At 51.5% G+C, this 24864-nt stretch overlaps 1 protein-coding gene across 2 annotated transcripts in view; it reads left to right on the top strand.

The window, feature by feature from the left end:
• DNMT3A (DNA methyltransferase 3 alpha) overlaps positions 1 to 24864 on the top strand; it is an 87207-nt gene that overhangs the window by 50635 nt on the left and 11708 nt on the right. For both annotated transcript variants that reach the window (XM_038751400.1, XM_038751399.1), the window contains 10 exons: positions 16607 to 16822; positions 17526 to 17684; positions 18112 to 18219; positions 18603 to 18759; positions 19106 to 19255; positions 19384 to 19428; positions 20453 to 20532; positions 22922 to 23034; positions 23289 to 23472; positions 23839 to 23923. In XM_038751400.1, coding sequence (XP_038607328.1) covers positions 16607 to 16822; positions 17526 to 17684; positions 18112 to 18219; positions 18603 to 18759; positions 19106 to 19255; positions 19384 to 19428; positions 20453 to 20532; positions 22922 to 23034; positions 23289 to 23472; positions 23839 to 23923 — 1297 coding nt within the window. The remainder of the gene's footprint in view (positions 1 to 16606; positions 16823 to 17525; positions 17685 to 18111; positions 18220 to 18602; positions 18760 to 19105; positions 19256 to 19383; positions 19429 to 20452; positions 20533 to 22921; positions 23035 to 23288; positions 23473 to 23838; positions 23924 to 24864) is intronic.

Raw genomic sequence — 24864 nt, 5'->3', positions numbered from 1 at the left:
CTTCATTTGTAAAATGGGGTTCCTTTCCTCCTTCTTTCCTTCCTTTCTTCTTTCCTTCCTTCCTTCCTTCCTTCCTTCCTTCCTTCCTTCCTTTCTTCCTTCCTTGAGCCCTCTATGGGACAGGGACTGTGACCTGATTATCTTGCGTTTACCCCAGTGCTTAGCAATATTATTATTGTAATTATTACTATTTTCTGTGGAGGATGGAAAGCCCCAGAAGCCTTGGGAGATAAAGTCCAGGCTAGGTTTTGGGTCGGGTTACAGGGGAATGTTCTGGTTTTCTGGAGAAGACTGGTTAAAAGGGGTCTTGAGGAAATTTTCTCTACTTAGGACAAAGGAAAATAGGGAATAAACTGTGTCTTGCCCTCCTGCGTTTACCCCAGTACTTAGCAATATTATTATTGTAATTATTACTATTTTCTGTGGAGGATGGAAAGCCCCAGAAGCCTTGGGAGATAAGGTCCAGAATAGGTTTTGGGGTGGATCACGGGGGATGTTCTGGTTTTCTGGAGAAGACTGGTTAAAAGGGCACTTGAGGAAATTTTCTTTACTTAGGACAAAGGAAAATAGGGAATAAACTGTGGCTTGCCCTCTTGGCCCCCTAAAGCAAGGGGAACCTTGTTTTAGTAAAGGATCCTGTCCTGGACAGCGTTAGTTGAGGGCCTGCTCATCCTCCATTCTACAGGGGCAGGGATTCAAGGCAGGCAGGAACTCCAGGGCTGAGTATGCCAGTCAAGACCCAGCTGGGCCCACTTCTTGTCTGAAGGGTTGGGAAGGGTGGGGAGGGGGCGGGAGGGAATGTTGTCATAGAAACCAGCTCCAGGCAGAGGCCTTTCCCTGCCAGGGGCCTGTACTTCGCCCCAGCAGCAGTGGTTTCCGTGGTGATAGATTTATCTGGGAGGGGAGGTGTTTGCGTCTTCAAGCTTTGGCCGGTGCTTATAGGCAGGTGTTGCCAGGGAGTTGCAGGGGCTCTCTGAGAGAGGGCCTGGGACCCTTGCCAGTCCAGAGGCCCATAGCCTACATCCTCAGCTTGTCTCAGCCCCATCCATATTTATTACACTCACCTTCTCCCCCAACTCAATTTTCTGCTGCTGTCTCCCTCCCTCTGTCTCCCTAGCAACAGGTCCCTCTCACTCCATGGTGTCAGGCTCAGTGGTTATTTTTAGCCATGCTGCCTACCAGCGCAATCATCTGGTCAGTGGCTGGCCGCCACCTTGGAGGTAGTGGAGGCAGGGCCGTGCTGAAGGGATGGCAGAGGTGATGGTCCCCACAGCACCAACAGGATCAAGGAGCTGTAGTCTGGGTGTGGAGCTTTTAAAACAAACACATTGAGCATAGTGGGGAGGGAGGGGTGGGATCAGAAGAGGACACAGGAGGGCTAAGACATGCAGAGGTTTGTCCACAGGCTTGGGAACACTCAGCCTGAGGTATGTTTCTAGTTGGAGCCACAGTTTGCTGGCTTCTTTCCTAACTCCTACTGCTAAAGCTTTCCACCCCAAGGAGGCCAGGACTTGACAGTGAAGTGAAGGCCATGCTCTGAGACACGGAAACGTGCTCCAAAGCCTTCCCCTAATCGTCAGGGCCAGCAGTTCCTCACCCGGGGAAGACAGTCCCTGTTTCAGGGATGACGGAAGGTCCTCCCTCTGGCCTGGAACTTGCTTCCCCCACATGTACACCAGACCACCATTCTCCCCGCCTTCAAAACTTTTTGAAAATCACATCTCCTCCCACAGACCTTCTCTGACTAAGCACTCCCCACTCTCTCTCCCTTCTGTGTCACCTGTGCCCGTGTGCAGAGCACTCTACTAAATGCCCAGGAGAGAACACTAGAACAGGTTTGGTAGACACATTTCCTACCCACCAGGAGCTGACAGTCTGAAAGGGGAGACAGGCATTAAAATAAATTATGGATAGTAAGCGCTCAATAAATACGATTGATTGATTGATATGTCCATAAGTGCTGTAGGGCTGAGGGTGTATAATAAGTTCAGGAGCTCCTCATTTAACTGGTAGGCCCTGAAAAGCTGCACAAAAAGGCCAAATTCCATTGACTAATTGCTGATAGTATGTTCCCTTGACTGGACTGAAGGGAGTCAACAGGAAACAAGCCTCAGGGTCCTGCCCCAAATCAGTGCCGGTACCTCTCTCTTCCTAGAATGGGCCCTGCCCTGTAATCAATCAATCAATCAATCAATCGTATTTATTGAGCGCTTACTGTGTGCAGAGCACTGTACTAACCGCTTGGGAAGTACAACTTGGCAACATATAGAGACAGTCCCTACCCAACAGTGGGCTCACAGTCTAAAAGGGGGAGACAGAGAACAAAACCAAACATACTAACAAAATAAAATAAATAGAATAGATATGTACAAGTAAAATAAATAAATAAATAAATAGACCTGGCTCAAGTCTCCATTCCTCAGGATGAGACTGTACTGTACTTTCCCAAGTGCTTAGTACAGTACTCTGCATGCGGTAAGTGCTTTATAAATACCATTGATTAATTGAAGAGACCCCCACCACAGGCTAGGAGTCAGTTGGCTTGCCCTCTCCCTTGGCCTCATCGTCACTCTGACCCCTGGTCTTGAACTAACCTGATGGGAATCTGGGTCACACTGATAACTCAGTAAATGCTATCGCTTCATTGACCACAGCTCAGGTCCCAATGCAGTCGATCAATGGAGTAGTCATTGGTCGCCTAAATTAGCCCCTTGTTGTACAGTCTGGGAACCAATAACATTTAAGGAGGCAAGAGAAAGCAGTGGCCCAGAAATTTCTGCAGTTAGCCTGGGTTCACAGAATTGATCCTAGGCTGCCCTTGAGAAGCAGCACTGCAGGATTCATTCCTTCTGGGTAGGTAGAGAGGAAGATCTAAAGAATGGAAGAGTGGAAGTTCTGCCCTTCAATAATAATGGTGGTATTTGTTAAGCGCTTACTATGTGCCAAGCACTGTTCTAAGCACTGGGGGAGATACAAGGTGATCAGTTTGTCCCACATGGGGCTCACAGTCTTCATCCCCATTTTACAGATGAGGGAACTGAGGCACAGAGAATCAATCAATCAATCAATCGTATTTATTGAGCACTTACTGTGTGCAGAGCTCAACATGTCGAAGACTGAGCTCCTTGTCTTCCCTCCCAAACCTTGTCCTCTCCCTGACTTTCCCATCTCTGTTGACGGCACTACCATCCTTCCCGTCTCACAAGCCCGCAACCTTGGTGTCATCCTCGACTCCGCTCTCTCATTCACCCCTCACATCCAACCCGTCACCAAAACCTGCCGGTCTCAGCTCCGCAACATTGCCAAGATCCGCCCTTTCCTCTCCATTCAAACCGCTACCCTGCTAATTCAAGCTCTCATCCTATCCCGTCTGGACTACTGCACTAGCCTTCTCTCTGATATCCCATCCTCGTGTCTCTCTCCACTTCAATCCATACTTCATGCTGCTGCCCGTATTATCTTTGTCCAGAAACGCTCTGGACATATTACTCCCCTCCTCAAAAACCTCCAATGGCTACCGATCAATCTGCGCATCAGGCAGAAACTCCTCACCCTGGGCTTCAAGGCTCTCCATCACCTGGCCCCCTCCTACCTCACCTCCCTTCTCTCCTTCTACTGCCCAGCCCGCACCCTCCGCTCCTCCACTACTAATCTCCTCACTATACCTCGCTCTCGCCTGTCCCGCCATCGACCCCCGGCCCACGTCATCCCCCGGGCCTGGAATGCCCTCCCTCTGCCCATCCGCCAAGCTAGCTCTCTTCCTCCCTTCAAGGCCCTGCTGAGAGCTCACCTCCTCCAGGAGGCCTTCCCAGACTGAGCCCCTTCTTTCCTCTCCCCCTCGTCCCCCTCTCCATCCCCCCGTCTTACCTCCTTCCCTTCCCCACAGCACCTGTATATATGTATATATGGTTGTACATATTTATTACTCTATTTATTTATTTATTTATTTATTTATTTTACTTGTACATTTCTATCCTACTTATTTTATTTTGTTGGTATGTTTGGTTCTGTTCTCTGTCTCCCCCTTTTAGACTGTGAGCCCACTGTTGGGTAGGGACTGTCTCTATGTGATGCCAATTTGTACTTCCCAAGCGCTTAGTACAGTGCTCTGCACATAGTAAGCGCTCAATAAATACGATTGATTGATTGATTGATTGATTGCAGAGCACTGTACCAAGTGCTTGGGAAGTACAAGTTGGCAACATATAGAGACAGTCCCTACCCAACAGTGGGCTTACAGTCTAGAAGGGGTTAAGTGACTTGCTCAAGGTCACAGAGCAGACAAGTGGCAGAGCTGGGATTTGAACTCATGACCTCTGACTCCAAAGCCCATGCTCTTTCCATTGAGCCACAGTGCAGATAACCACTGCTGTCACCATCACCTCCTCTCCCAGGAAATGGGAGAACTAGTATGGCATGGAGCAGCGGAGACCATGAGAGGGCAGTGGGTCAGGGTATTGGTGTCTTGGACACAACAACACTCCCACCCTCTTCCAGTTGTCCCATGCAGGGCCAGCTGTCTGGGATTCTGCTAGCCGGGAGAGGTAGGAGTCCCTAGGTTAATTGTCCTTATTAGCGCATCCACGGAGTGGCCGAAAGTATCAAGGACGATGAAGAGATACTAGTCTAAAGTCCAGGTCTCCCTCGATTGCCATTCCAACAGTGGCTTACTTAGACCAGGAAGTAAGCCCGCACCCTCCGCTCCTCTGCCGCTAATCTCCTCACCGTGCCTCATTCTCGCCTGTCCCGCCATCGACCCCCGGCCCACGTCATCCCCCGGGCCTGGAATGCCCTCCCTCTGCCCATCCGCCAAGCTAGCTCTCTTCCTCCCTTCAAGGCCCTACTGAGAGCTCACCTCCTCCAGGAGGCCTTCCCAGACTGAGCCCCTTCCTTCCTCTCCCCCTCGTCCCCCTCTCCATCCCCCCATCTTACCTCCTTCCCTTCCCCACAGCACCTGTATATGTGTATATATGTTTGTACATATTTATTACTCTATTTATTTTACTTGTGCATATCTATTCTATTTATTTTATTTTGTTAGTATGTTTGGTTTTGTTCTCTATCTCCCCCTTTAAGACTGTGATCCCACTGTTGGGTAGGGACTGTCTCTATATGTTGCCAACTTGTACTTCCCAAGCGCTTAGTACAGTGCTCTGCACACAGTAAGCACTCAATAAATACGATTGATTGATTGATTGATTGATTAAGCACTCTTCTCTCTAGCCACACCTTCCTCTAACCACAGCCTCTGGAGCTGGAGAAGGCTGTGGTGTTTGGGAGTGGTGGATCCCTCCCTCCCAGGCAGAAAGTGTCCAACTGGCCCAAAAAAGTTATCGCAGGCAGGGAAGCTTAAGGCTGAGCAGAAGCTGGCATCCAGAGGGCAGTCCATGGTATCTGAGTGCTTACGGTGTGCAGAGCACTGCACTAAGTGCTTGGGAAAATGCAATACAACCGAGTTGGTAGACATGTTCCCTGCCCATGGTAAATTTAGAGGGTGAGGCAGGGGTTAATGTGAATAATTTGTGGATGGAGAAGCAACATGGCTCAGTGGAAAGAGCACGGGCTTTGGAGTCAGAGGTCATGGGTTCAAATCCCAGCTCTGCCAACTGTCAGCCGTGTGACTCTGGGCAAGTCACTTAACTTCTCTGTGCCTCAGTCACCTCATCTGTAATAATAATAATAATAATTTTGGTATTTGTTAAGCGCTTACTATGCACAAAGCACTGTTCTAAGCGCTGGGGAGGATACAAGGTGATCAGGTTGTCCCATGTGGGACTCACAATCTTAAACCCCATTTTACAGATGAGGTAACTGAGGCACAGAGAAGTTAAGTGACTTGCGCAGAGTCACACAGTTGACAAGCGGCAGAGTCGGGATTTGAACCCATGACCTCTGACTCCCAAGCCCGTGCTCTTTCCACTGAGCCATGCTGCTTCTCTGGGGATTAAAACCATGAGCCCCCCTTGGGACAACCTGATAATAATAATGGCATTTATTAAGCGCTTACTATGTGCAAAGCACTGTTCTCAGCGCTGGGGAGGTTACAGAGTGATCAGGTTGTCCCACGGGGGGCTCACAGTATTAATCCCCATTTTACAGATGAGGGAACTGAGGCTCAGAGAAGTTGTGACTTGCCCAAAGTCACACAGCTGACAAGTGGCGGAGCTGGGATTTGAACCCATGACCTGACTCCAAAGCCCGTGCTCTTTCCACTGAGCCAAACTGCTTCTCTTTTCAGTGATCACCTTGTAACCTCCCCAGCATGTAGAACAGTGCTTTGCACATAGTAAGTGCTTTAACAAATACCATTATTATTATGTAAGTACCGAGGGTGGGGCGAATATCAAATGCCCAAAGGTTACGCGTAGATCTGAGTGGTCAGAAAAAGTCCGGAGAACCTCAGTGCCATGAAGGGAACCACTTGTTTTTGGAGGGGGGTCTGTGTCTCCATATGTATGCCTTAATGGGTCTGCTTGGATGGTGAAAGCGTCAGACTTAGAAACAAGGAGGGAAGGGCTGCTAGAGCTTTGAGTTTCTAAGTGTGGCCTAAATGCGTCTGTGTGCATGAGCCTCCTTTTCTTGCTTCTTGTAATCAGCAGTAAGTTGGCTTCCAGAATAGAGGGATAGATTCTAGGGGGCAAAAGAGAGCCCCCTAGATCGTTCTTGTTAAGCGCTTACTATGTGCAAAGCACTGTTCCAAGCGCTGGAGTATAGACAAGTTAATCAGGTTGTCCCACGTGGGGCTCCCAGCCTTAATCCCCATTTTACAGATGAGGTAACTGAGGCCCAGAGAAGTTAAGCCCTAGATCGAGATAAAACAAAAAACCCAACTCTTGTTGGACAAGTTGGGGAGCGGAGAGCCGGTCTCCAAGACTGCCTCTTTCCCTTCCCCAACCCCCTAGCCCTGGAGCAGACTACAGATCCCCCCTTCCTCTGTTTTACAAATGTCTTATCATTGCTGCAATCACTTTGCATTCACCTCTCCCCTCAGGGCCACCTGGGCTTTGTAAATCGAGGGCCTGGGTTGGGCTAAATTCCCTTCCGCTGGGGGAGCAGGATTGTCTTTCAGTGGGGGCCGATTTGGGAATGGAGGGCGGTGGGATTCAAAATTTTTCACTGGAGGTGGGTCAGAATGCACATCTGCACTCTTTTACCCCATTGTGCTCTGAGGTCTGTTGGAAACTAGCTCCCCCACCCCCATACACTGGGGCAGGGACTGTATCTGATCTAATTGTGTTGTATCTACCCTAACAGCATAGTGGTTGGCACATAGTAAGCTCTTAACAAATACCACAATTATTAGTTAAACCATCTGATCACTGGGTCTAAGAAGGCAGGGAATCTGCAATTGACTCCTCAATTTCTCTCCCCATCAGGGCCTGGCCTTCTTTTGTGTTGCTGTTAATCAGTCAATCAGTCCAGTCAGTGGTACTTATTCGGTACTTACTGCGTACTAAACTCTTGAAAGAATACAGTAGAGTTAGTAGACGTGTCCCCGGCTTTCAGGAAGAGGGGGAGACAGGCAAGGGGAAGCAACAGCGTTTAAGCACCGTGGGGGTGCTGTTGGTGGGAGTCTGTTTCATGCCCTAGCGCTTAGTACAGTGCTCTGCTCACAGTAAGCGCTAAATAAATACGATGGAATGAATGAATGCCCTGGAATCAATCAATCAATCAATCGTATATATTGAGCGCTTACTGTGTGCAGAGCACTGTACTAAGCGCTTGGGAAGTACAAGTTGGCAACATATAGAGACAGTCCCTACCCAACAGTGGGCTCACAGTCTAGAAGGGGGAGACAGAGAACAAAACCAAACGTATTAACAAAATAAAATAAACAGAATAGATATGTACAAGTAAAATAAATAAATAGAGTAATAAATATGTACCAACATATATACATGTTATGTATACCCTGGAAAAAAATAATAATAATGGTGGTATTTGTTAAGCACTTACTATGTGTAAAGCACTGTTCTAAGAGCTTGGGGGGGATACAAGGTGATCAGGTTGTCCCACTTGGGGCTCACAGTCTTAACCCCCATTTTACAGATGAGGTAACTGAGGCACAGAGAAGTTAAGTGGCTTGCCTAAGGTCACACAGCTGACAAGTGGTGGAGTTGGTATTCGAACCCGTGACCTCTGACAACCAAGCCCGCGCTCTTTCCACTGGGCCACGCTGCTTCGAAAAAAGGCTACACAGACAAGTTATACGGGACAGTCCTCTAGACTGTATGCTGCTTGTGGACAGGGGACGTATCTACCAACTCCGTTGTACTCTCCCAAGCGCTTAGTACAGTACCAGTGATTGATGGGACAGGGTAATTTCAGGGAGAACAGAAAGGCTGGGACCCACTGTTCTTCAGGATTGCAAAAACTTGCTTGGGGAGAGGTGTTTTGACCGAGCCTTTAAATTCTTGCTCTCACTTTTCAGAAAATGCATCTGAACTCAGTAGAGCAGGGCCAAATGAAGTCCCTTATCTGGACCCTCATCAATCATCCATCTCAGCCATATAGTGCTGATGGGGAAACTGAGTTCAGACACCCAGGGGAAGCCTTTCCTCTCCACCATCCACACTGCCCCGCTCCTGGGAAGATGCGGTAGTAGTAGTAATGGTGTTTATTGAAGCCCTAATGAAAGCAATGCACTGAGACTTGGCTCTAGGAAAATACAACAGACACACAAGACATGTCTCCTGCCCACAAGGGGCTTCCACTGTAAAAGGACGTAGAAATATTCACAAGCGGTGGAACCAGAAAAATCCAACCAACGGTTCGATCGAATCAAATGTACAAACGCTGAGAGTGGACATAAATAGCTAAGGTCAAGCCAGCAGAGGCAGTGTGGCTCTGTGGAAAGAGCCTGGTCTTTGGAGTCAGAGGTCATGGGTTCAGATCCCGGCTCTGCCAGTTGTCAGCTGTGTGACTTTGGGCAAGTCACTTAACTTCTCTGTGCCTCAGTTACCTCATCTGTAAAATGAGGATGAAGACTGTGAGCCCCCTTTGGGACAACCTGATCACCTTGTAACCTCCCCAGTGCTTAGAACAGTGCTTTGCACATAGTAAGTGCTTAATAAATGCCATCATCATTATTATTATAAGATTCTGATTGTCTAGTCAGGGAAGGCTTGCAGGAGGAGGTGGGATAAGATGCCTTTTAGGAGGGATTTTTGCTTCTTCTCCGCATTACAGAGAAGCAGCGTGGCTCCGTGGAAAGAGCCCGGGCTTTGGAGTCAGAGGTCATGGGTTCGAATTCCGGCTCCGCCACGTGTCTGCTGTGTGACCTTGGGCAAGTCACTTAACTTCTCTGAGCCTCAGTTACCTCATCTGTAAAATGGGGATTGACCGTGAGTCCCACGTGGGACAACCTGATCACCTTGTATCCCCCCCAGCGCTTAGAACAGTGCTTTGCACGTAGTAAGCGCTTAATAAACGCCATCATCATTGTTATTATTATTATAAGATTCTGATCGGCGCTTGATAAATGCCATTATTATTATTATTATAAGATTCTGATAATCTAATCAGGGAAGGCTTGCAGAAGGAGGTGGGATAAGATGCCTTTTAGGAGGGATTTTTGCTTCTTCTCCGTGAGCCCACTGTTGGGTAGGGACTGTCTCTAGATGTTGCCAACTTGTACTTCCCAAGCGCTTAGTACAGTGCTCTGCACACAGTAAGCACTCAATAAATGATTGATTGATTGATTGATTACAGCAGCAGCGTGGCTCAGTGGAAAGAGCCCGGGCTTTGGAGTCAGAGGTCAAGGGTTCAAATCCCGGCTCCGCCAATTGTCAGCTGGGTGACTTTGGGCAAGTCACTTAACTTCTCTGGGCCTCAGTTACCTCATCTGTAAAACGGGAATTAAGATTGTGAGCCCCACGTGGGACAACCTGATCACCTTGTATCCTCCCCAGCGCTTAGAACAGTGCTTTGCACATAGTAAGCACTTAATAAACGCCATCATCATCATTATTATTATTATAAGATTATGATCGTCTAGTCAGGGAAGGCTTGCAGGAGGAGGTGGGCTAAGATGCCTTTTAGGAGGGATTTTTGCTTCTTCTCTGTGAGCCCACTGTTGGGTAGGGACTGTCTCTATATGTTGCCAACTTGGACATCCCAAGCGCTTAGTACGGTGCTCTGCACACAGTAAGCGCTCAATAAATACGATTGATTGATTGATTACAGCAGCAGCATGGCTCAGTGGAAAGAGCCCGGGCTTTGGAGTCAGAGGTCAAGGGTTCAAATCCCAGCTCCGCCAATTGTCAGCTGGGTGACTTTGGGCAAGTCACTTAACTTCTCTGTTACCTCATCTGTAAAATGGGAATTAAGACTGTGAGCCCCCCGTGGGACAACCTGATCACCTTGTATCCTCCCCAGCGCTTATAACAGTGCTTTGCACATAGTAAGTGCTTAATAAACGCTATCATTATTATTATTATTATAAGATTCTGATCGTCTAGCATCATCATCAATCGTATTTATTGAGCACTTACTGTGCGCAGAGCACTGTACTAAGCGCTTGGGAAGTCCAAGTTGGCAACAGAGAGAGACAGTCCCTACCCAACAGTGGGCTCACAGGAAGGCTTGCAGGAGGAGGTGGGCTAAGATGCCTTTTAGGAGGGATTTTTGCTTCTTCTCCGTGAGCCCACTGTTGGGTAGGGACCGTCTCTGGATGTTGCCAACTTGGACTTCCCAAGCGCTCAGTACAGTGCTCTGCACACAATAAGCTCTCAATAAATACGATTGATTGATTGATTGATTGATTACAGAGCCTTCCTCCGCCGCCCGGCAGTGCGCCGTGGGATCTCCTGCCGCTCTCCCTCGGCCCCTTCTTCTTGCGGGGCCTTTTTCGTACTTGGTGGAGAACCCCATTTTTCTTGGGCTCCCCTGCCCGGCCCCCCAGCCTCCGTGAATGCCTTCCAGGGGGCTGGGGCGGGGACAGAGGGGGGGAGTGGGCCTCCCTCCGGGCCCAGCGCCGGCCGACCAGACAAGAGGGGGCTGGCGGGCTGCCAGCGTGTGTGAGCCGGCCCCCTCCTCGGGTCCCCTCCCAGCCAACCAGCCACTCCGCCCGGCCCCACGTGAGCTGGAGTTCCTAGACAAAGAAAATGTTCGGTCCTTTCCCTTCCCTCCCCCCCCCCCCCCCACCATGTCCCCTCCCCTGGCCCCCAGCCCCATCTCCCCCTCTCCCCTCCCCCAAGGCAGGCGGCCCCAGGCAGAGCGGCAGGGCCAGGGGGGGCTCACACCTGAGCCGGACCAGAGGGGTGCGCACCTGGCCTAATGGGTAGGTGCCCGGGGGTCGTTGGGCATTTCTGAACCACTTTCTGGGTGCAAGGAGAGGAGTGTAGCGTGTTTGGTTTTGGGCTCTCTCTCCCCCTTTTAGACGGCGAGCCCACCATTGGGTAGGGACTGTCTCTGTGTGTTGCCAACTTGGACTTCCCAAGCGCTTAGCACAGTGCCCTGCATACAGTAAGCGCTCAATAAATACGATTGATTGAGTGCAGCCAGGATGGGGGTTTGTGGCAGCGAGGGTACGCTCCTCTGGACGTGGGACTGGGTGTGAGATCGGGTGCATCTCTTGGGCTTTCTCCCCCCCTCGGCCCCCTATTTAGGGCTGGGCCGGCTGCGGTGCCTCCTCCTTAGGGAACCCCCTAGGTCGCCCCCTGATCAGCCCAGTGCAGACAGAGGGAGAGGGAGAGTTTGCGGTGACTAGGCGACAGGACCGGCTGCGGGGAAGAGCAGCCCCAGGCCCCAGGGCAGGATAGGGGACGGAAGGTTTTTTCCCCCCCTGGCTAGGGAAGGGTGATCCGGGACCATCCGCAGGCCCATTGGGCGGAGAGAGTCCGAAGTCAATCAATCAGTCGTATTTATTGAGCGCTTACTGTGTGCAGAGCACTGTACTAAGCGCTTGGGAAGTACAAGTCCCCAGGCCAGAGGGCCACCAGGCAGGAGACGACAGAAGTAAGCATCGCGGCCTGGTGCGGGGAGCAGCACGATGTAGGCCGGGCCCGCTAAGGGGACAGATTCGAGCTAGGCCCCCACCTCGGAGCTCAGCTCTTCGGGGAAATGGTGGGGGCGGGTTGGGGTTAAGGAGAAACCGGGCCTGACGAGCAACTCTCCAGGAAAAAGCCAGGTTCGCCGTGGCCCAGCGATGGTGGAACCAGAATGGGGAGAGCGAAATTGGTGTTGGATTGTGTGGCAGTTGGCGGTGATTTTTCCAGGCTGGGAGTGCGTGTCGAAATTGGCACTCGGGTCAGGAGCGGAGGAAAGGATCTGGGGAGATCTCTGTTGTGCCCAGTCCCTTCGCTGTTGGATTTTTGGCAGAGGGAAGTGAACGAGATCAAGGCCGTGGGCTCTGTCGTGGCCCAGGAGGAACAAAGAGGAGGAAGAGAGCTGGCCGGCCATGAGCAGCGTGTTTTGGGGAAAGGAGGGTGGGCCGGCTGGCCGGAGGGAGGGAAGCGTGGAAAATAGCCCGGGGATGCCAGAATATCCATCCATCTGGGAGGAAGCAAGCTTTCTGCTACGAAATGGAAGGGAATTTATAACCGAAATCTACCTCCTGACCAAAGGGATTCCCCTTCCCCCCCCTCCCCCCGCCCCAACTCCAGCCCCTCACCCTCTGCCAAATTTCTTGAACACTTCCACTTTCCAGTTTTTCCCCAAACGAAGATTTCCTTTCTCCACATTTTTTTCGAAGGTAGGAACCTTATCTGTGTGTGATTTACAGTGTTTACAAACACTGGAGACTAGATAACCACAATACCATTAGACAAGCCAAGGGGAGAACCTGGGGAGAAGGAGATGGAATGAGGAGGGGCCGGGAGACAAAGGAGCTGTGGGGCAGTTTGCCGGAGGTTTACAGACAAAACTTCCTCGCAGGTCGGGTGGAAGCCGGGAACGTTTGGGGAGCATCCCCCAAGATGCGCCACCTTGGCTGAAGGAGAGAGCGTGGAGGGATTAGCCTCATGGCTACTGATGCGAATGGCCCCGTCCTCTCTTCCCCCTCTTCCCCACTCTCTTGCCCTCCAAGTTCACAGAGAGAGGGGCCCACCCCGCGGCTAGCTGGCCCAGGAGCCCTGAGCAGCCTCATTAACCCCCTGGAAAGGGGCCCCCGGGGTCACCTTCCAGGTCAGTGGCCTAATCTAGGCCAGGTCATTAGTGACTGGGGAGAAAGCCAGCCTCTCCTTTCCTTTTCGCTGTCTCCCCATCCCCCTTCTCCTTGAGGCCAGAACTGCAGGGAAATGTTGGGGTTGTCCTTTGTGGGTTCTAGGGGTTCTTAATAAATGAGCGGTATTTATTGGGTGCTTACGTTGCGCGGAGCACTCACTGAACCAGGCCCTTGGGAGAGGAGTACAAGAGTAGGTAGACGTGATCATTGCTGGTAGAAGAGTTTATATTCTACCGGGGGAAACAGACATTAAAACAAATTACCGATCGGGGAAGTAACTGAGTCAAAGGATATGGGCATAAGTGTTCTGTGGGGGTGGGAGTGAGGTGAGTAACCAACTGCGCGGTGGGTATGGATTAGTCAGGGAAGGTTTTCTGGAGATGTGACGTCAGATGGGCTCTAAAGATGGGGAGAGCTGTGGTGTGTCAGAGATGAGGGGGGAGGAGGTTCCAGGAGGAAGGGTGTGTGAGCAAGAGGTGGCCTATTGAGAGAGATTGCGGCCCAATGAGTCCGCGAATTCTGTTGTATGGTACTTAGTTCAGTGCTCTGCACATAGTAAGCACTCAATAAATACCGTTGATCGATCGTTAGAGGAGCAAAGTGTGTGGGCGGGGTTGCAATGGGAGTGCCCCAGGGTGGAGAGAGCTGATGAAGTGCCCTAAAGCCAGTGATGAGGAGGTTCTGCAGAGATGGATGGGCACCATTGGCGATTGCTAAGGAGCGGGGAGACGTGTGCAGAGCGATTTTCTAGAAAAACGAGATGGGCAGCAGAGCAAAGTAAGAACTGGAAAAGGGAGAGCCGAAGGCACGGAAGTCAGTGAGGAGGCTGATGCGGTAGTAGAGGGCGGGCTATGACAAGGACCTGAATCAGTGTAGTAGCAGCATGGATGAAGAGGAAGGTGCAGATTTTAGAGATATTGTGAAGTTAGCACCCACGGGATTTGGTGACTGAGTATGTGGGTTGAAGAAGAGAGTTGAGTCATGGATAATGCCAAGGTTGCGGGCTTGTGAGGCAGAGAGGATGGTGGTGTTGTCAACAGTGTTGGGAACGTTCGAGGGAAGATGAGGTGTTAGTTCGTTTTTGGACATGTTAAGTTTGAGGAGGCAGGACATCCAAGTGGAGAAGTCCTGAAGGCAAGAAGAGATGGGAGATTGCGGAGGAGAGAGGTCAGGGCTACCGAGGTAGATTTTAGAGTCATCCTAGTGGATATGGTAATCGAAGCTGAAGGTGTAGATGAACAACTCATCCACATCTGCGGGCACATAGTAAGCATTAACAAATGTTGCAGTTACTATTATCTCTGCAGTTAGGGGGTGGGAAGCAGGGGGGTTCTCATGAGGGAAAAGACTGAAGGAAGCAGGAAAGGGAGAAGGAGTTGGAGAGGAGAGGAAGAAGCGAGCAGACAGCAAAGTTCAGACCATGGTGCCTAGGTCCCCTTGTTGAGTCAGTGAGAGACTGACTGAATGAGGTGGATTAAGGTTGGAACCTTTAGGGCTTCATAACCTTGTTGTGGGTGTGTAGTACTTGACACAAAGGCAGCAGGGAGTTTGTTAAGTTCGGGTACAGCCCTGCAAAACAACTCGGTTTGATATAGCTGAGGAGGGAGGAATTGAGGGATGGGATGCCTGGTGCAGCTGGAGAACTTTTTTCCCCAATTCTGGAGGATCATAAAAGGGGAAGTGATATATCTAGTAGACCCGGTAAGGTCAGGGTAGCTGGGGAGAGGTGGGTGGCAGTTACCATTCCCAATAACAATGGAAATGGATGGAGTGGCAACTGAATGTATAGATGGCATTGTGCCTTGCTGGAAACACAGACTTGTATCCTGCCCTCAAAAATGCTGTAGAAAAAAGGTAAACTTGTAGGATCCTCAGGTCCTGAGTTTGGGGAGTGAAGTCTGCTGTTGGCTATGTTGGGCAAGGGGTAAGCCTACGCCTTGTTCCCTGTAGCCAGGAAAGATTTCATGGAGGAGATGCACGAAGGCAGAACTGTATTCGAGAGACGGGAAGAAGGAGGCATTTGAGTTGGCGGTGAAGGGTACAGAGACTTGGAGATGATGGATCATGAGGGAGTATGTCATGGAGGAGTAGTCATAGGAGTTGATGAGTGAGTAACCTAGCTGCAAGGGTGGAGGTAGGCCGGCAAAGCAGAAGATAAATAGGATGGCGCCTTGGAGCTCATAGCTGAAAATCTGGCTTTCCTGGTTTTAAGGAGGAAGTGTTGTAGTCACAGGATCAAGGAAAGTGATTTGGTGGCCACACTTTAAGAGTTGGGAAGACTTGTGAGGAATGCTGAAGCTGCCCAGGGAGGGGGTGAACAGAGTCTACATTAGGGATTGTCCAAAGAGTATGGACAGAAATGAGTAGACCCGAATCTTCAGAAGGAAATTGCTAGGTTTTGCATCGTTTGTTGGGATAGAGGACAGAAGCTAAAAATCACTCCTCAGGCTGCGAGCTTCAGGTAGGAAGGATGAGTGGTGGTGCATCGGACAGTGTTTGGGGACTGGGACGGAGGAGGTTTTCAAGGGAAAGGGGAGGCATTCTGTCCTGACCAGTTGATCTTAAGGGGAAGAAGAGACCAAGCACAGTTGTCTTGATAAGAAGTGCAGGGTTGGATTGCACGGGACTAGGAGATTAATGTTGAGAGTCGTCAGCGTGGAGTAGCAGAAACCAGGGGCAGCGTGGGAAAGGTCACCCAAGGAGAAACCAGAGATTTAGAAGAATCAGGACAGGATGGGCATTCCTGTGGAGGCTGAGTTCAGATGTTGTATGAACTAAGCAGGTGTTGGAAGGAGATTTTTTTGAGAAAAGGCCTATGGGAGTGGCCCTCGGAAATGGGAGTGGTGGTGGTTCCACAGGTCAGCCTGTTGGGAACGGTAGCTGAATTGGACGGAGAAGGCAAAGGATTTGCTGAGGCAAGAGAGGAAGTGAAGAAAGCTGGCAGCCCAGTATACGAAGAAAAGGGTGGAGCGAGGGGACCCAGACAGCAAAGGAGGCCAACAAAACCCATTTATCTACCATCTCGTCCATTCACTGCCACTGCCACCACCATCACCACTACCACCATCATCCAGTGGAGCACTGAACTTTGGCAGCCTCCGTGAGACCACCCTGGGATCACAACCCCTGCTTGAGAGTAGGTGGAAGGGTTGGAATTCAGCAAAGGAAGAGAAACGTGTCGCTTAAGCAATCCATCTATTCAGATAACTACTTGGGCAGCAGTGTGACAAATGGGGAAGATATGTAGGATCTCTCTCTGTTTCCCTCCCTGCTCCTCTCCTCCAAGCAGTGTCCAAGCAAACAGCAACTCGCAACTCTCAGACTGCTCTGGATTCAGGGAACACAGTGACTAAACTCTTGGCAGGGGCAGTTGTAAGATACGTCAGGTGGGTCCCATGGGAAGTAGAGCGGTAGTACGTCTCTCCTTTCTTAATTGGCCAGGCTGAGAAGAAAGCCAAGGTGATCGCGGTGATGAATGTGGTAGAAGAAAGCCCAGGAGCGGGGGAGCAGCAAAAGGAGGAGGAGGCTAGCCCACCCACCATGCAGCAGCCCACTGACCCTGCTTCGCCCACCGTGGCCACCACCCCTGAGCCCGTGGTGGTCGATGCCGGCGACAAGAACGCCACAAAGGCAGCCGACGATGAGCCGGAGTATGAGGTGAGCCCAGCCCTTTGGTCTCTTTGTGCTAATTCTGTGGTGTTGTACTCCCCTAAGTGCTTAGTACATAGTAAGTGCTCAGTAAATGCCATTGATTGGTTGTACAGTAACCCATCATTCATTCAATTCATTCAGTCATATTTATTGAGCACTTATTGGGTACAGAGCGCTGTACTAAACGCTTGGGAAGTACAAGTTGGCAACATATAGAGATGGTCCCTACCCAACAGCGGGCTCACAGTCTAGAAGGGGGAGACAGGCAACAAAACAAGACATTAACAAAATAAAATAAATAGAGCAGTAAATATGTACAAATAAAATAGAGTAATAAATCTGTACAAACATATATACAGGTGCTGTGGGGAGGGGAAGGAGGTAGGGTCGGGGGGGAGGGGGAGAAGAAGGAGGGGGCTCAGTCTGGGGAAGGACCCTTCCTTGGTCCGGACTCCTGGTCTCCTGCGCTGTGAGTTTCCTGCAGTTGTTTGCAGCTCAGCGATTCCCCATTCCCCAAGTGGGCTGTGGTTCCAGCACAGGCAGGTCTCCCCGACTTCCCACCTTCTCCCAGGTGACCCGGATCTCGACTCCATGGTCCGGCACCCAGAATATTTCCAAGTGGGGTGCAGTGGGAGGCGACGGTTGTCATGGGGAGGAGGCAGTGGGGGGCCAGACTGTAATGACTTCTATCTCCTCCCTGGGGTTCCAGGATGGCCGGGGCTTTGGCATCGGTGAACTGGTGTGGGGGAAACTGCGGGGCTTCTCTTGGTGGCCGGGCCGCATCGTATCCTGGTGGATGACGGGCCGGAGTCGAGCGGCCGAAGGCACCCGCTGGGTTATGTGGTTCGGAGATGGGAAGTTCTCAGTGGTGAGTTGGGGTTTGGGGGCGTCCCGGTGCACTTACATAACGTAATTATGCGTAATTAGGCGTAATTTATGTCCATCTCCCCCTCAAGACCGTAAGCTCGTTGTGGGCAGGGAACGTGTCTACCAACCCTGCTGTATTGTGCTCTCCCAAATGCCGAGTACAGTGCTCTGCACACAGTAAGCGATCATTAATTACTGCTGATCCAGGGTGTTGGTGTCGGGACAGGCGAGGGGCCCTGGGTGTGATGTGGGTTTCCATGGGGTGGCCCTGGATTTCAGGGGTGGAAATTTTTCCTGCCTGATCTAGGCCTGGCGCTTCTGAGGCCTCAGGCCCGATGACATTCCGGGTGCAGTTTTGCAGGGCCTCCTAACAGATCCCTAGGCCTTCTGCAGACCTTTCCCCCTCAGTGACTTGGGCTTCTTGGCAGGTGTGCGTGGAGAAGCTGATGCCTTTGAGTTCGTTCTGCAGTGCCTTCCACCAGGCCACATACAACAAGCAGCCCATGTACAGGAAAGCCATCTATGAGGTCCTTCAGGTGAGGACAGAAGACTGGAGTGTGACAGCTGAGAGTCATGGGCCTCTGAGAGGCTTTTTGACCAGTGTTGCAGAGTGGTAGGGGAGGAGTTAAAGGACAGGTTTTGCCTCAGGCTGGGAATCTTCTGGCATCCTCCAGGGTCGACTTTTGACCCCTTTATCCCTTCCTTTTTGCCTTCTTCCTAGACATCTTCCCCTGGACCTGGCCCGGGTCATCCCCACCTCACCCCCCCCGTAATCTTGCTGCAGTGCAGTCGTCGTTCGTTCCCCATTCCCCTACCCCCAACCCCCTCCCTCTTCCCTCTCCCCCATTGTGGTCCTCTGGTTATGCAGTCCCATATTCCAACCTGGCTGGATGTCTCTCTGTAACATACCTCTCCACAGGTGGCAAGCAGCCGGGCAGGAAAGCTGTTCCCAACCTGCCCCGAAAATGACGAGAGTGACACAGCCAAGGCGGTGGAAGTACAGAACAAGCAGATGATAGAGTGGGCCCTGGGTGGCTTCCAGCCCTCGGGCCCCAAGGGCCTGGAACCGCCAGAAGGTAAAACCAAGGACCCAGGCCACCCCAGATTTTCAGATGGTGGCCTCAAAGGGGGAGGAGGTGCAGTGAGGGCCTGGCAGAAGCTTCCAAACTCAGAATCCAGGGCAGTTGTCCCCGCTGCTCATTTGCCTGAATGCGGGCAGGGCCAGGGGGCGAGAAGCTACCTTACCTCCCTGAGATCCTAGGGTTCATTCACTACCTGCCCTCACGCTGCTGAGAGCACCAGGATTCGCAGCATTCTCCTGACTTCTCTGTTTAAATTTCTGGCATTGGGAAAGGTCGGAGGGAGACCTCCACGGACTGTATGGTTCGTTACCACTCTTGTCTTGCTTGTCCTGCTGCCCAGAGGAGCGAAACCCCTACAAAGAAGTTTACACAGAGATGTGGGTAGAACCTGAAGCCGCTGCCTACGCCCCACCTCCACCCGCCAAAAAGCCCCGCAAGAGCACAGCTGAGAAGCCCAAGGTCAAGGAGATCATTGACGAACGCACGCGAGGTAACTTGTCTGCCGGGGGCTGCCTGACCCAGGCCGGTGGGAGGTGGAGGGGGCTGTGGTGGGTGGTGGAAGGCCTGAGGTGCCTCCTTCCTTCCCTCCTCCTGACTTGTCCTCACTCATCTCTGCAGAACGGCTGGTTTACGAGGTACGACAGAAATGCAGAAACATTGAAGGTGAGTGAGGTTTGGGGGCCGGAGGGGTTTGGGTGGGGGTAAAGGCAGGTGAGTAAGGGACCGCACTCCAGACGCTTCTCTCCTCCTTCCCCAGAAGCCCAGGTCTGGTGGCTTAACCTTGCTGGGTGCCCAGTGAGGTTCAGAAACCCCTCCAAGCCCCCTTCACGAGGGAATTCAGAGATATGCTTATAAAGGCTGTGGAAAGCTGAGGTGCAAACCCATACAACCTGCAGTCCCCCACTCTCTCTAACCTGCCACCTTAATCCCTTTACCCCTTTGGCCCCCCAACTGTAGCAGTCTGGGATTAAAATCTGGGGAAGAGACTTGGAGAGATCACTTAGGGTGGGAGCAGCCCCACATGGAGCAGGGAATGTGTCCAACCTGATCATCTTGTATCTACTACCAATGCTTTCCACAAAGTAAGTGCTAGCTAGTGCTGCAATTATCGTTATCCTTTTCGGGTTAACCCTGGCTTCCCCAGAGGTGGCCGTAGTTCCCCATTGCGTCTTAAATCAGATGGAAAATGCCAAGTCCTGAGCTTCACGGCCCTGACCCATCTTGCCAGCTGTCATCACCCACTGTACCCTGGGTTCATCTGTCCTACTCATCACCCTCTGCAAACAGCTGTAAACTCTGCAAACTCTGTAACATTGCCCTCGTCCTGTCACCAAATTATATCTGTTCTCTCTTTCAAATTCCCTCGAAATTCACTTCCTCTCTGAAGCCTTCCCAGAGTAACTCTGCCATGCTTGTCATTCTAGTACCAGCTCAGCACGTGTAGATTTCCTTGTTCTTAGGTTTCCGATATATGTGTTTCATGGAGCTTTGTTTATGTTTGTGCCCTCTTCCCATGATTAGATCGAAAGCTCCTTGAAGGCAGGGCCTGTCTTTTACATCCCATGTGACGCCCAACAAAATCTAGTAGAGTTGGTTTCCAGTAAACACTGCTGACTGATTGACTCTCCATCTGTCTACTCGAGACACCCTGCTGTACTTCTCATGCCACCTTCCTGTTCCCCCCCAGACATATGCATCTCCTGTGGAAGCCTCAACGTCACCCTGGAACACCCCCTCTTCATCGGAGGAATGTGCCAAAACTGCAAGGTTGGTGGTGCTCTGTCTGGTGGGCAGTGGGCACCCTGCCAGGCATGAAACCCTACCTCCTACTCTGTTGGGGGAGAGTTTTGAGGAGATATTCGGGATTGGCAGGCTGAAGTCCTGAGGGTAATGGAGATTTTCCTTTTTAGACTATTCCTCTGCGGTTTCCTTCTCTTTTTCTTTTGGAACCTTCTTATCTTTGTCCCTTGTGGAATCCTGCTTCCCCGACTGGCCTGCCCCAGGTTCTGACTTATAAGGGACGCCAGAGGCCGGGACTGCTGGGAGTTGCAGAGAGAGAATGAGAGGGAGGGGCAGTTTGTGGAGACTGGGTATCACTGGCTGGACCCTCTGCTGCGATCCTATGAGCTTTTAGTTGCATCAGATTCCAAGAGTCAAGCATGGCACAGTCCTGGAGCAGACAGAGTCTCCGCATTTCTGGGACGTAATCAGTCAGTTATTAACCAGTGGTACTTGTTCAGCATTTACTGTGTGCAGAGCACTGTACTAAGCACTTGGGAAAGTACAGTGCAATAGAGTAGCTATAGACACAATCCTTACCCAGAAGGAGCGTACAGACTAGAGGGGGTTACAGATATTAAAGTAAATTACAGGTGGATACGTTCACAAATACTGTGTAGCCGAGGGAGGGGGAGAATATCAAAATGTGTAAGGGGTCCTCTAGACTCAGCTCATTGTGGGCAGGGGAACGTGTCTACCAACTCTTGTACTCTCCCAAGCACTTAGTACAGTGCTCTGCACACAGTAGGTGCTCATTAAGTACCATTGATTGAAAAGACTCAAGTGCATAGGCCGCACAGACGGGAGGGCTGTCACAAGGAAGTGAGGACTTAGTGGAGGAAGTGGTCTTTTTGGAGGAGATGTGATTTTAGTAGAGCTTTGAAGATGTGGAGAGAGGCGTTCTGTCAGATATTAAGGGTAAGGGAGTTCCAGGCCAGAGGGAAGATGTGGGGAAGGGGTCGGTGGTGGGATGGATGGGATAGAGGTATGGCGAGCAGGTCGTTTTTAAGAGGCGAGTGTGTGGGCTGTGTTGTAGGAGGACGAGAGCTAAAGCTGGTGGTAAGGAGTTTCTGTTGGATGCGAAGATGGATGGGCAACCACAGAAGGTTCTTGAGGAGTGGGAAGATGTGGCCTGAACATTTTTTTTTAGAAAAATGATCTGGGCAGCAGAGTGAAATAAGGACTGGAATGGAGAGAGACAGGAGGCTGGGAGGTCAGCAAGTTGGCTGATGGACTAGTCAAGGTGAGCTATTAAAAATGTTTAGAGCAGCACAGTAGCAGCTTGGATGGACAGGGAAGGGTGAATTTTAGCGATATTGTGGTGTTAGATCTGACAGTGTATGGTGACATTGAATATGGGAAGTAGCGTGGCCCTGTGGAAAGAGCACAAGCCTGGGAGTCAGAGGACCTGGGTTCTGCTCCCACTCCACCACTTCTCTGTTGTGTGACCATAGCAAGTCACTTAACTTTTGTGCCTCAGTTACTTCATCGGTGTCTAACCTTGTACTTACCCCAGGAAGTGCTTGACAAATACAAGTGCTTGAAGGATAATACCAAGAGTAAGTGCTTGTGAGACAGGGAGAATAGTGGTTTTGTCTACAATAATGGGAAAGATAGTAGGTTTGGGTGGGAAGATAAGGAGATCTGTTTTGGATATATTAAGTTTGAGGTGTCAGTGGGACATCCAAGTAGAGATGTCCTAAATGCAGGAGGAAATGCGTGACTGGAGAGAAGGAGAGAGAGATTTGGGAATCATCCACATAGAAGCTGTGGGAGTGAATGAGTTTTTCATGGGGTTGGGTGTAGGTGGAGAATAGAAAAGAACCCAGAACTGAGCCATGAGGCACCCCAGAGTTAGGGAGTGGGAGGCAGAGAAGGAGCTGGCGAAAGACACTGAAAAGGCGCAGCCAGGAGAACCAGGAGAGGACAGTGTTAGCGAAGCCAAGGTTATTTAGGGTTTCCAGAAGGGAATGGTGTGGTGCAGTTAGGTGACCAAGGATCCTCAAGAAGACCGATAGGGTGAAGGAAGCATAAGTGAGGTCAGGGTGATCAGGAAGGGTATGGGTAGGAAAGGAATGAAGAGCAGAGGCTTTGGGGCTACTTTTCCTCTCCTCCAGAGGGAAATGGTTACACCGTGAGAAAGTATTATCAGAATGGGGCAAAGAACCAGCTTGCAGGCCTGGACCTTTGCCTTAAGTGAGGTTCCCCAGCTGCCAGTGGAAGAATGCAGACCTAGTAGAGGAGCTTGGGGTGGGCTGGGCTGGGCCAGGTTGGGAGTGGGTTCTGGCCGTGGCTCTGCGCTGACTCCCTGGCAGGGAGGGAACTGTGTTCTGATGCTGGCGTCCGTGGGTGCTGTCTCCCTACCGTCCTTCCACAGAACTGCTTTCTGGAATGTGCGTATCAGTACGATGACGACGGCTACCAGTCCTACTGCACCATTTGCTGTGGTGGGCGAGAGGTCCTTATGTGCGGGAACAACAACTGCTGCAGGTGAGCACAACCCCCCAGCCCGGCACAGATCCCGGGGCACGGACCTGCCGCCTGCCAGGCCCACGGGCGCACCTGCCCCTGGCCGGGCCCACAAGTTTGGCTCTGCTCCCTGAGCCCTCTCTGGCTTCTGCATTGCGACCACAGCCCCCTCTGCTCTTCCCTCCCTGACCACTTGTCCATCCCATTCCGACCTCCCTGAGCCAGGGCTCAAGGCCAGCGGAGCTGAAGGCCCCCCTCCCACCCCTGGCTCCCAGGTGCTTCTGTGTGGAATGCGTGGATCTCCTGGTGGGGCCGGGTGCCGCCCAGGCCGCTATCAAGGAGGATCCCTGGAACTGCTACATGTGTGGGCACAAGGGGACCTATGGGCTACTGCGGCGGCGGGATGACTGGCCCTCCCGCCTCCAGATGTTCTTCGCCAACAACCACGACCAAGAATTTGTAAGTGCCTGTGAAGTCACCTTCCGCTTCCCGTAACGATTGAGGGGGGCACGGTCCGGCCGAGGAGTGGGGTCTGTGCCAGTGCCTGCTGGGATTGGTGGAGGAGCCAGCCCTAAGTTTGGCTGAGGGAAGCAGACCCTGGATGTAGTCAATCAGTCAATAGTATTTGTGTAGCACTTGTGTAGAATAGTGTGCTGAGTGCTTGGGAGAGAGTGCAGTACAAGAGATACATGGTAGGCGTGATCCCTCCTCTCATAGTGCTTACAGTCTAGCATAAGGCGGTGAGAGATCCCCCACGAGGGAACCCTCTCTTCCTAGATCCTAAGGTCCTCCTACTCAAGTTGTTGTGCTCACTTGTGTGTCTAGGACCCACCGAAAGTTTACCCTCCAGTCCCGGCTGAGAAGAGGAAGCCTATCCGAGTATTGTCTCTCTTCGATGGAATTGCTACAGGTGGGTGTGGACTGGAACCCCTTAAGGCCACAGTCTCCATATTGCCCTTATCCTCAGCCATGAAGAGGCTTCAACGTCCAAGGCTCAAGAAAGGGACAGTCATTCCCAGGAAAGAAGGGAAGGGCTAGGGCTGCTAGAAAACTACTTAAAGAGCCCCCTTGGAGAGCAGGATCCCACTGTCAACAAGCTCTGTGGACCCAGACAAATATTCCTCCCGCACGCCTTAGTTTTCCCCACTTAGGCTAATGCTCTTGTGCTTGGCCGACATTCCATAGAGCTGCAGGAATAGGTGAAGAGACTGCAGGCGAGACTTTCTCCAGAAGCCTTTCCCTCCAGTAAGGCTGCCAGAGCTGTGGGAATACTCCATTGTTCTAGGAGGAGGAGCAAGAACTATCCATACCATATGGATTGTTCCCTGCAGTGGAGCTGGGCCCCTGTAACCCACCCTGTTCAAATCGGGATGGTTCTTAGTCTCTAATCAGGGCTGAGAAAGGGAGCCTAGTAGCTGCTGGGCTTTCTCTAGTTGAGAGCAGGCGGGTGCTTTTAGTTTTGACTGCCGCCAGAAGGGTGGCTTTTGGCTTACTAGGAGGGGACTAACTGTTTGTGCCCTTTCCACCCTGGTCCTCCTGGGTGCCAGCTCCCCGAAGAGTTGTAGGCATTCAGTGGATCTTCAACACCTTCTGGTGGGTGGGATTTGAGGTTGGCTAATCCCTAGTCCAATCGTTACTACTTCTTTTCCTGACCAGCCAGGCCAAACTAGCCCCACGTCGGGGCCTAAGGTTGAGCCAGACCGACGTCCCCCCATGCCCCAATTCCAGATGTAGTCCTGGCTTCTGGTTTGCTGCTGAGGGCTAGGGTGGGTGTGGGTGCCAGCAACCCTGGGCTCAGGCCTCCTGGAGCTGAGAGAGCAGGGGCTACTGTTGGCCCCGGCTGCTGGCCAG

The sequence above is a fragment of the Tachyglossus aculeatus genome, chromosome 9, assembly GCF_015852505.1.
Source record: "Tachyglossus aculeatus isolate mTacAcu1 chromosome 9, mTacAcu1.pri, whole genome shotgun sequence".
Lineage (NCBI taxonomy): Eukaryota > Metazoa > Chordata > Mammalia > Monotremata > Tachyglossidae > Tachyglossus > Tachyglossus aculeatus.
This window is presented reverse-complemented; position numbering and strand designations above follow the sequence as displayed.